We start from the raw sequence: 12,032 nt of genomic DNA on the forward strand, positions 1-12,032 counted from the left end.
CAGATCAGAGACTGGGAGCTTGTTTGTACCCTGCCTCTGAGATGCCGGCCAGGGTGGCTGTTATACTAGCCTTTGGCCCCGTTTCTCTGAGTCCTGAGGTGTGTGTTTGTGTAACGTGCCTTTAATGACAAGTTAGGAATAGCCATGCAAAAGCTGCTGAGTTTTTTCTTGGGTGACTAGAGCGAGAGCATCCCAGAATTAACACTGGACTGTTTCTGAAGTGAGCCTTGTGTGCCTGACGAACAGCAGTTGCAGGGAAGGACAGGAGAGAGTGCGAGGTCAGGGGAAGAGAGGGATTTTAATTTTTTACCCATCTTCTTCCTCCCAAGAAGTCCTAACCATATAATACAGTCCCGGGGAAAAGGAGATGGGGTCATACATAGGTCAATATATCAGCAGATATTATTAATCATAAGATGTTCATGAAGGGAGATTATTTTTGAAAGGATAAGATGGTTTATATCAAAGTGCATTATGTGCGTGCATGGAAATGTCGTAATAAAACCCGTTACTTTGTACAGTTGAATATGAAGCACAGCTGGATCAAAAAAAAAAGAATGAAAAAAAGAAAAATGTCATGAGTAGTAACTACGGTCAATGTTGAATATCAGTTGATAAGCATGGGAAGCCATGAGATACCCAAAGAATGAAAAGGAAGTTCTACAGTGCTCTGGTGAACTGTTTGTTCCCGGGCCTCGGGCTGTGAAATACGGGGCGCTTCTAGAAAAAGAATACCTGTGAAAGCAGCTGGGGTGGCCTGGGACGACCCTCGCTGGCTCTACACTCTTGCCGTATGTGACCCCCATCCCTCCCCAAGCCTCTGCCTGTCTTAAGCTGCCTTCTTGTTCTCCAGCAGCCCGCAGAGACCACAGAGGAAGAGGATGACCAGCCCCTCAGCCTGTCCTGGCCGTCCAATGCCCGCAAACAGGTCACGTTCCTCATCGTCCTTCCCATCGTGTTCCCTCTCTGGATCACCTTACCTGACGTCCGCAAACCTGTGAGTGAAGCTCTGTTGAAACCCTTAAAAAAAAAAAAAAAAAAAAAAAAGTAGTTCATTTCCACTTGTGTGCATGTCATGTCTCTTCTCACACACACCTGGAACTTCAGTCACCGTGATTGTGTAGTGACTAACAAGCCTGAGGCACCCCAGAACTTAGGCGTGTCAAACAACCACCATTTTACTCCGTTCACAGATCTTTCGGGAGGGAAATTGAAGTGGGGTGCTCTGGGGGTGGTTTAATCCCTACCCCCCCCAAACCTGGGACTTCAGCTGGAAAGACTTGCATGGTTGGGGAGGGTGACTTACAACTGAGACCTGCAGTCACCTTCACTATCTGCCCACTCGAAGTGAAGAACGGCCCTGCCACACTTCTGCTCCCATGATGTTCTATGGGGCAACGTAACAATTAGCTCCCATTAGCCAGCCAGTCCCGCCACTCTGGACCATATCACATTCTTCTGTAGAGAATTATAAAACTGTACTTGGTTTCTTGATGTCCTCTTGTTGGGTAAAAGAAAACACTGAGCCAAACAGCATAGAAGCAGGGAAATGATTGGCATATTAGTTACTTTCCTTGTTGTTGTAACAAAAGCAGACAAAAACAACTTAAGGAAGGGTCCCAGTTAGAGGTGCCGTGGTAGTGACTCGACCGTTGTGTCTAATCAGACGGCAGGAATAAATCAGTGGGGCACTCGGAGGCCTCTTTCCTTTTTATTCAGTTGGGGACAACAAACCACCCATGGGTTGGGACCACCCACATTTAAGGTGGGTCCTTCCTCCTCAATTAACCTATGACCCTCACAAAGGTGCCCAGAGGCTAGGGTCTGGTTACTGTAGATCCTGCGAAGCTGACCATCAGTATAAACCATCAGAAGGGATACTGATTCTAAGGATCAGAAGTCTGTGCTAGGCTCAGCCATACAGTTCTCCTGGGAGCGGGTTACCCTAGGAGCATCCCAGCTGAAACAGCCTGTCTGTGTTCTATGTGGTCTCTAATCTTTAAGCAGTGGGGTCTGAACTTAGTCATCGGATAGCAAAAGACCAAGAGCTACAAGAATGAAGCCTACAGAACCCTCCTGAGAGCTAGTTCAGAATCTGTTCTCTATCACGACCAGCACGTTGTATTGACTGAAGCCAATCCTAAAGCCAGCCGACACCTACGGGGGAGAAATAAAACTCACCTACCGATGGGAGAGGTGGAGTGATGTACTGTTTTGTTTGTTTTTTCAGCCCTACTCCAGGCCTTATTTATGTCCACAAAGGCCACTGGAGGTGATATCAAGGGGAGGAGAAAAATAGGGAAATTAAGGAGCAGACATTTGCCCCTCCTTAGGGCCCACCAGCTCTGTCTCTCCTGCAGTTTTTTAAATTCTTTGTAGGGATGAAAATCCCAAACCTTACCAGTAATTACAGGGAACGAATGATTGTATAGCTCTAATTTCAGAATAAATATCACTCCCACTTGTGTTCGTTCCCACATCATTCCTATGCAAATTTTATGGCAATGTTTATTGACTCACACATACTTTCAGCTCAGATATTAAATAGATATGCCACACTTTATAGTTTTCTTAAATAAACAACTTTGTGTGAAACCAGAAAGGGCTGCAGTGTAAACCTGGGCATGAAACAAACCTTGATGAAAACTGAAGATTAAGAATAATACAAGAGTAACGTGATTTTCTCCCATGGCCTGAGAGGGGTGTTCACACAAAGGAGGGGTGTATCTCTTGAGACAGGAAAACAGGATCCATTAGAACCAGAAAGGAACCTGGACACCCAGAGAGGGGTTTGCAGTTTGGGTCATTTATCTAGCAGGAGCCAAACGCGACGTAGCAAGAATGAGGTGACTAAGACCCAGGGAGGCTTAGAGGTTTGTTCAATCACAGCTGCGAAGAGAAAGCCAAGCCTCCTCCATACCAGGCATCCACAGTCGCTTTGCCTCCCCAGGTCTCAGCCTCTCCGTCTCTTAAAGCCTGTGATGAACACAATGACGGACAGTATCAACCGTGGTTGCTGCCGGGGCACTTCTCATGTCTCGGGTGCTTGGCTTGGCTTTCTGTGTACATGACTCTTCAGAACATTTAGATTTGTGCTACCCTCCCCTCCGCGTTACAGAAACCAAAGCTTAAAAAAGCGAAATAGTTTTCCTAAGTGAAAATCACTGCTCATTTGGGAGTCACTATCATAACCAGTGGCCATCGTTTCAATCTTAATAGGGCTGTTGTGGAAAACTTTTTAAAGTGTGTATACTTCAGGGGACGGCAAGATAGTTGAGCAGGGAAAGGCAATTACTAACAAGACTTACGGCCTAGATTTGATTCCCAGGACCCACATGGGGGAAGAAGATAACAGATTCCCACAGGTTGTTTTCAGACCTTCATACATACATGCATAAACATGCACCTCTCCGTGTGTGTGTAAGTGCTCACACACACACACACACACACACACACACACACGAATGAACAGATAGATAAATATGTAAGTGTAAAATATTTCAGGTTTAATAGTAACTTAAATGGTAAACACGGCTTCTCAGAAGGCCAAGGAAAGACAGCTAGCTATAAATTTGAAACCATCCTGAGCTATATAACAAGACTCCCATCCCTTCCACCCAAATTTATATTCTTCAGACCATTACACAAAGTAGATGATCGGTGACTATTAAATTTAGAACAGCCAGGACATGGCCAGCTCGCTCAGCCAGCTGTTGGCCAGTGACTTTTTTCAAATCGGTATCACACTGCTCTACTAAAAGCTTCTAATGGGAACATTAGCTGTCAATTAGGTACCCAGCCATTACACTGGAAGCAAAATGGGCAGCACATGGTCACAATTTGCTCATTTGCTAATTGATGTGAGGCCCACCCTAACAGATGTCAGGACAAGCCACCTTTACCGACCAGAACCTGATGGGTTAGACCTTGGCTTCCAGGGCTGGTTTCTCTCTTCCAATGAGAGACTCGTAACCTAATACCTGTGTAGATGCTCCTGGGCAGTGGTGCCCAGAGTGAAGCCATGGAACCCACATGAGGAGCGTGGTCTAGACGAGAATGAGTGGGGTGATTTCTGGGTTGGGAGACTGGACAGGGTAAGACAGCTTGACGGAGAAACGAATTAACCAGACTGCTGGTGCATGAAGGGTTGCCGCTTCTGAGGCAAGAACAATCTGGGAGGCTGGAGAGGCAGGTGGCCTTACAGCTGGAGCGCTGACCTCGGTTTCCTGGATGCTTTTGTTTTATTTCCTGACGTTGGGAAGAGAGCCCAGCACAATGATGACGGCGCTCACTCTGCCTGTGGCTGGCTGTATTTTGACCAGTTTGGGCCCTGCTTTCTTCCAGGAAGTGATGGTAAAGCATACGTGTTAGGCACACGTTGCTGTGTAGTCAGTGAACCTGAACTTCATCTCTAGTTGAAGAGCTGGGTATAGAGTAGGTAGCCAGTCTTTACCTTTCAGCTGATAGTGAAGAGCTTGAACTTCACTAAGAATATTTGTTTTTAGTGTTTTTGAATAAGCCTCTAATTCAACATTTGATATTTTTGACAGGTGTTAATTATTAATTGGTGTAGCTCAAATTCTAGTTGGTCTTAATAAAAAAAAAACAGAGTCAGATACCAGGGGGTGAAAACTAAGTGATCAGGGAAGCAGAGTAGTCAGTCACCAGAGTTCTCGCCTCTACTAATGCTCAGACTGAAAGGGCCATCCTGTGCTCAGACTGCATGCTCAGACGGCAGCTGTCTTCACCAAACCTCAGGCCGCACTGAGTGCCTGTCTCCTCCCGTCTTATATTCATCTCTCCTCCCAGCCATATCACTCCTTCTCCACCTCCCTAGTGCTGGGATTAAAAGCACAGGATTCCAAGTGCTGGGATGACCTTTGTGTGAGCTGTTTCTCTTTTCAACAGATTCAATCTCACTTAGCCTTGAACTACCAGAGATCCCTCTGCCTCTGTCTCCTAAATCCTGGGATTAAAGGTGTGTGCCACCACTCCCTGGCCTCTAGTGACTTAACTCTATACTTCAATCTTCAGGCAAGCTTTATGTGCTAAACCACAAACAAAATATCACTACAAATTGGTATCTTGAGAATCCTAAGTATCAAGTATTGAACTGTACAGGTTTTCACTGATTTGCATTTGATTCTTTACGTCCTTTGCCTCGTCCCTAGCTTTGTCCACTTCTCTGGGAATGTTCTAGAGTTCAGTGATATAAGGAAATCTTAGTACTTCAATTCTGACTGACGATGTCATCTCAATGGGCAGACATGCAGAGGGGAAATCTAAAAGTATATTAAATGAAAACTATACAGTAAAAATACATTCAGTGAGTAGATGAACCTGGAAGTAGACAGCCTGTGAAGACATCTCAGGACCCGAGGTATGGCTGTCTCACCATAAAGTCAATAGCAGTGCTCTGGGCTTCTCATGCCACACTCAGAACCCTAATCTGGTTGATGCTGGAGCCAGGGTGGCCTTGTGTGACAAGAGTTGCCCTCTCTTCCTGTGACTGAGCATGACCCCGGGAGACTGAAACCTGCGTCCCACTTAGAACCCTGAAACAGTGACTTAGAATCAGAAGGAAAAGCTGGGAAGTCCAGTCAGCTCAGCGCCCTGCCTGGGCAAACCTGGGGTCTTCTCAACTGTAAAACCCAGTTCCCAGTCTCCAAGAAATTTGTTTTGAAAAGCGAAGGTGTAGACTCCGCTTTGAAAAACAGTGCCCCCCACATCATCCACTGAAGTGCTCGGGTCTCCAGGACAGACCAGAGTCCTTACCCAAAATACTTTTATTCTAAGAAGGAAGAGGAGCATAGGGAAGCATGCTTGTGAGATTTGGTCTTCTCAGTGTGGCATGACACTCCCTCCCAATTGAGCATGTCCATTTGGTCTTACAGTCACCCCAAAGAACACCCCACCCCAGCAACAGTCATTTCCAGAGAGAAGAGATCCTTGCAGAGTCTAAGGCCTGTGTGGATGGTAACAAAAAAAAAACTTTCTCAAAGTCTGAAATTACAGAGACTGCAAGCCCGCTCTGGAACCCGAGAGCCTGTCTATCACTGGGCTTCAGGTTTAAAAGATTGCCACACACAAATTTATCTTTTTTCTACCCCTGAGCCTTTAAATGCCACAACAGAATGGACTCTGTAACTGCCCAGTCCAGCCCTTCAGACAACTCAGACAGCTGCTATCCACATCAACTCCAGGAGCTGGTGCCCTGAACGGAACTGGGTGACATCATCAAAGTGTGGTTTTCTCAGGGTGTAAAAGCTTTGAAATAAAAGTGTTGGCAAGAATAGGTGGTGGACTCTCAAAGAGCATTCGGTTATCTGTGTCCCATGTTTTCCATCAAGGGAATCAGCAGAAATTAATTCAGTGCAAGCCACAATTTCCCTGGAATGGAACTGAGTAAGAAATACTGCATTTGTTATTGAATTTATTTTTCTGGTCCTTGTGATCAGAGACCACTTACAGGAGTTGGTTCTCTCCTTTCACTCCATGTGTTCTAGGGATGGGACATGGTGTCTGGCTTGCCAGCCGGTGACTTTACCTACTGGGCTGTCTTATTGGCCCTGAAAAGCCACATTTCTAAGTGTCTGATTTTTGATTGATGCTCCAAGGAAACTTTGAGTGTGTTCACACAGTTTGTAAGTCCAGTGCTGGAAGCAGAACGGGACTTGTAATATAGGCCGGAGAGATGTAAGACAGGTGTAATATAAATGTGTGACAAACACAGTTCCAAGAATGGTGTCTGTCCCGCCCCTCCCTGGCAGGGATCATTCTGATTGGACGTCTCCATCTCTGCCCACTCCAGCTGATGGGTATTGTCAGTGTCATGGAGACAACCCATCCCAGCCATCTCTGGTGGTGGCTTTCCTGATAATTCATGGGACTCTAAGATAAATTAATCTATTTCCAACCTTCCTAATCCTTCCCATCTTTTGTTTCATGGAATCAATCACGTAAGAGGTTTAGTATAGAGATTATCATGGCACATGGTTTCCCAGCAGTAGATTCTGATGAACTGATTCTGGTGAACTTGGAAGCAAACTAAAGAAAAGGGAAGAGATAGAGGGAGGATGCATGATATTTAACAGAAGGAATGACAGAGAATCCAGACCTTATAAGAGACAGGAGCAGGGGGCATTGATCTTCTAGCTACAGGTATGGACATTCTCTCAAGTGACTTCCAGAACCCAATACAGTGGTCCACGTCACAACAGTTGGGAGGTTGAAACAGGAAGACAGGATTTGAGACCAACCTGGGCTGCATAATGAGTTCTGGGCCATCTAGGCTAACCTGGGCTATGAGACACTGTCTCAAAGAGAGAAGTGGGGGTAAGGGGACAGAAGGAAGAAAGGGAGATTTCCTTCCCAGTTCTGCAACCATTCAGCTCCCATCAATTTAAATTTCCAAGAATGCATTTTCCTCTCCCGGTTTGATTAGGGGCAAGTAGCATCTTTTGATTGCTAACGCAACCAAGTAACAAATGTGAGGGAAATCACAGCGAAGGCAAAGGTGGCTGTCGCTTTGGACTATCTCTCCAGCATAGAGGGCAGCTCTGACATTTTCCCCTCTGGTTGTCTCGCAGGCTTCCAAGAAGTTCTTCCCTGTCACGTTCTTCGGCTCCATCACTTGGATCGCAGTTTTCTCTTACCTGATGGTGTGGTGGGCACACCAGGTAAGACTGCCGGTGGCACCCATCTGCCCGGGTTGTCTCTAGTCTTGCTTGTCAAGTGGTCAATCAATGTGTTTGCCTTTTGGAACTGTCGTAATACCGAGTGTGACATAAACAAGTTTCATTTCAGGACTGGATTTTCTTATTCCCCAGCATGGTGGTCAGAAATCAAATCCGCATAGCTGTTAAATAGCTCTGTGGAGGAAAGCAAGTCCGGCTGATTCTTCTTGTCTGTCCCCTAAGGCCTGGCCAACCAGGACTTGGACAGAAAGTCAAGATTTTGCCTACCTCAGTATCTTTATTTTGTCTTGGACAAGCAACTCAGCATGGCTGTCCCCAACTCTGTGTGTGTGTGTGTGTGTGTGTGTGTGTGTGTGTGTGTGTGTGTGTGTATGAGTGCTTGTGTGTGTGCATTGCGTGTATGTGTGCATGTGTGCACATATGTGTGAGTCCGTATGATTGGCATAGGAAGTCTTCCATGTTCTCCCTACCTAAAATGACCTTGAAATAGGGTCCCTTACTAAACCTGTATCTTGCCACTTCTCAGCAAGGCTGGCAGGCAGAAAACCCCAATGTTCTTCCTGTCTCTACCCCAAAGCCCTATGCTGGGGTTACAGGCCTTTTCACATGGATGCCTGGGCTCTGAACTGCAGGAATTTAAGAGGGCTCTTACCCACTGAGCCACCTCCCCAACCCTCACCAAGCCTTTTAAAAATGGTTATTAAGAAAGGCCGTGAAGACAAAGTAGTCATCCTTGGGCTTTAATTTATAAATGTAAGGATGCATGTCATTTTTGTCACTGTTAGCTCAGTACCGGTCATAATGCTGATCTCAAGATAGGGTTTCAGTGATTGCTGCTTAACAACTTGAATGAGTGATGTTTGAGGGCTTCCATTCTCAAAGACAAGAGTGGAAACCATTGCTTGTTGAGTGTATGCTCCATGCTGGACAGTTCACATCCCTTTGTCATTTTACTATTGTTTTTGACCCTGCACACAGACTCAGATACTCTGAGGGGGAAATGATCATTATCTACAATATACAGATAAAAAAAAATTGAGTTAACAGCTAATAAGATAAACGCCCAAGCAGCCGGGTGCAGTGCCACACGAGTGGAATCCTAGCACTTGGGAGGTAGAGGCAGGAAATTCAGGAACTTGAAGCTAGCCTCATCAGAGACTTGGAAGGCATCCTGGGCTGTAGGAGGCTCAGCCATGTTCATAACCACACCACCATGCTTCTTTACAGTTTGGACTCTTCTATAAGGACTGGCATTCAAACTCCAAATATCAACAAAAAAAAATGTGTATTTTTTAAATGATCATTGCGATAGCATTCCTTCTAAGAATTTAAATTATTAAGAATGTATAAATTAGCCAGGTGGTGGTGATGCACACCTTTAATCCCAGCACTTTGGAGGCAGAGGCAGACAGATCTCTGTAAGGTCAAGGCCAGCCTGTTCTACAAGAGCTAGTTCCAGGACAGGCTCCAAAGCTACAGAGAAACCCTGTCTCAAAAAGCCAAAAAAGAAGAAAGAAGAAGAAGGAGGAAAAGGAGGAGAAGGTATTCAACCAATTGCTATGTACTTAGGGTGAAAAATCACTTAGTCAGCATGAAGGAGACCATTTTGCCTCCTGTTGCCGAGGGAAATCACCAGTGTGATTCATGCCGGAAGTAGGAGCTTAGCGCCTACAGCGGGTGGCTTCTTCACCTGTTTCTTCTTGTAACTCTTTTTGCCCAAGTAATTTTATGCACAACCCCAGATGTATTGCCCTAGAAAACAAATACATAAATCAAACATTTGTTCGCAATAAGTCATAAATTTATTTTAAAACAATTCTTTGGTGCGTATATAATTTAACCATTTGTTAAAGGTGAAAGCTCCCTGCATACTGCTCAAAGGGTCTTGCTTGTGTGTTGTTGCATGAAGAATTAAACCACAGAATCACGTGTGATGCTGCAGGACAGAGTGCATACATGGTGCCTTTCCCTAGTTGATCATTATTTGATTTTTAGAATTGCCTGAGAGCACTGCATCATGCAAACATGCAGTCCAATATGGTACAGGTACGTTTAGGACTACTTCAGAAATGCTTAGAAATCCTGCCCTAATCCCAAGAGAGATAGAATTTATTTAACGTTTTTTCATTTATTTTATGTATTTGGGCAAAGAGGCGCCTACCCATGCCAGAGCACGCATGTGGGCCTCAGAGGACAACTTCCAGCGTCACTTCTCTCTTTCCAGTTTGCAGGCTCTTGGGATAAGGTCGTCAGGCTTGGTCGCAAACACCATTGCCTACTGAGCCATCCCAGGCCCTCCTTTAACAACTTTCCAGGGGCTGGAGAGATGGCTCAGAGGTTAAGAGCATTGCCTGCTCTTCCAAAGGTCCTGAGTTCAATTCCCAGCAACCACATGGTGGCTCACAACCATCTGTAATGAGGTCTGGTGCCCTCTTCTGGCCTGCAGGCATACACACAGACAGAATATTGTATACATAATAAATAAATAAATATTTAAAAAAAAAAAAAAAAAAAACAACTTTCCAGGAAAGTCAAGTCAGCAACTCAAGCAGGAATTTTTATAATTTAATATTACAACATAATATAATCCACGGTGTGCATGTTGCTTGCATGTGGATTACTTCTTTTACATTTTTAAGTTTTTATTAAATTTATTAGTGTGTATCGAAGCAGAGAAGACAGTTTGCTGGAGGGTCTCTCTTCTTCCACTATGTGAGCCCTGGAGTTCTAATTCAGTCCACAGGCTTGGTGGCAAGTGTCATTACCTGCCCTGGGACATACCTTCTCGTTGGTGGGGACAGTGAATCTATGTGCCTGGAGGACTGAGTCAGCTCAATAGACTTGGGAACAAACTGTCAAATTAAAAACCTGCCTTTAAGTTACCAGGAACCAAGATATTATGTATTTATAAATCAAAAAAGAGGTTTAAAAATAAGTATTGTATTCCCTAAAATTCTTTATTCTTGTATTTTATTTTACCCATTAAATTATTTTTTTAAACTATATTTTAAAAAAAAAAACCTCTGGATGTCATAACATTGGAAAACATTGTCTAAATTTTTTTGAGAACAGCAATACACCAGTAATTCTGGAATAATGCTCCAGAAAACATATAAGGTTTATTGAAGCCCCCACAAAGTAAGGTGTTCAAGAAACAAAGGGAAATATGTGTGGTAGCTTGCAGTCACTATCCTAGAATCAGATGGCAGAAAAACAGAAGCAAGAAGATCCCAAGTTGAAAGCTAGCCCAGGCTACATAGTGAGATGCTGTCTCAAAGAAACCATGGCTGGATGCGCAGCTTGATCGTAGAGTGCTCACCTAGCATGTGCAATGCCCTGAGTTTGATTCCCAGTATAGATGGATGGATGGATGGATGGATGGATGGATGGATGGTGAATGAATGGATGGATGATCGGTGGATGGATGGATGGATGGATGAACTAATGGATGGCTGGTGAATGAATGGATGGCTGATGGGTGGATGGATGGATGGATGGATGGATGGGTGGATGGTGAATGAATGGATGGATGATGGGTGGATGGATGGATGGATGGATAGATGGGTGATGGATGGATGGATAGATGGGTGATAAATGGGTGGATGGATGGATGGGTGATGGATGGATGGATGGATGGGTGGGTGATAGATGGATGGGTGGATGGATGGTGAATGGATGGATCGATGGATGATGGACGGACGGATGGACGGACAGATGGATGGATGGATTTTCTATTTGAGACTAGACCAACTATCCAAACACAGATGGCAGTCTTAAGCAAAGACCATAATGAAACAGAACACTGCACCTTCTCACTTTTCAATAACAATGTGCTCTTTATAAGAGCTTTCCTGAAAACTATCATTTTGGCTCACAACTTTCTTGTCAGGTAAGTATTATTATCCCTACTTGATTGCTAAGAAAGTAAGAATCAAGACATTGTACAGGGAACGGTTATCAATTGGTCAAGTCCTTACGGCAGCCCTGGGACCAAGGCCCTCTGATTCCTTGCAATTGGTTTGTTGACTTAGCTCCATATTTCTAAGCCTAAGTTCACCCAATGCCAAGTTCCCTGTGGAAATAGTAGAGGTTATATGTGTTTTAGAGTGATAGAAGTAATTGAAGGCATTAAGAAAAAAATGGGACATTGTCTTAACACCCAATAGTAGATTGTCAGGTGCTGGCCTTAGGCTCAAAGACCACTGGCTTTTCAAATGAATCTTGCAGCTTCTCTGACAGTCTTAGAAGACAACAATGTGGTGGCTGCACTGAGGGTCTCTACAGCCCTTTATTATTTAAAATAGTCTGGTTAGTCGTCATGTGCACATCTATGAC

At 44.6% G+C, this 12,032-nt stretch overlaps 1 protein-coding gene across 11 annotated transcripts in view; it reads left to right on the top strand.

Moving 5' to 3' along the window:
• Slc24a2 (solute carrier family 24 member 2) overlaps nucleotides 1-12,032 on the top strand; it is a 243,885-nt gene that overhangs the window by 218,064 nt on the left and 13,789 nt on the right. For 10 of the 11 annotated variants that reach the window (XR_015737574.1, XM_087904872.1, XM_087904871.1 and 7 more), the window contains 2 exons: nucleotides 854-997; nucleotides 7,590-7,679. Coding sequence is in view for 10 of the 11 variants with exons in the window: in XM_087904872.1 (XP_087760998.1) it covers nucleotides 854-997; nucleotides 7,590-7,679 (234 nt within the window). In the remaining variant the exon portion in view is untranslated. The remainder of the gene's footprint in view (nucleotides 1-853; nucleotides 998-7,589; nucleotides 7,680-12,032) is intronic. The other variant, XM_087904867.1, reaches the window with a different exon arrangement.

This window comes from Myodes glareolus, chromosome 3, assembly GCF_982192425.1.
Source record: "Myodes glareolus chromosome 3, mMyoGla1.1, whole genome shotgun sequence".
Lineage (NCBI taxonomy): Eukaryota > Metazoa > Chordata > Mammalia > Rodentia > Cricetidae > Myodes > Myodes glareolus.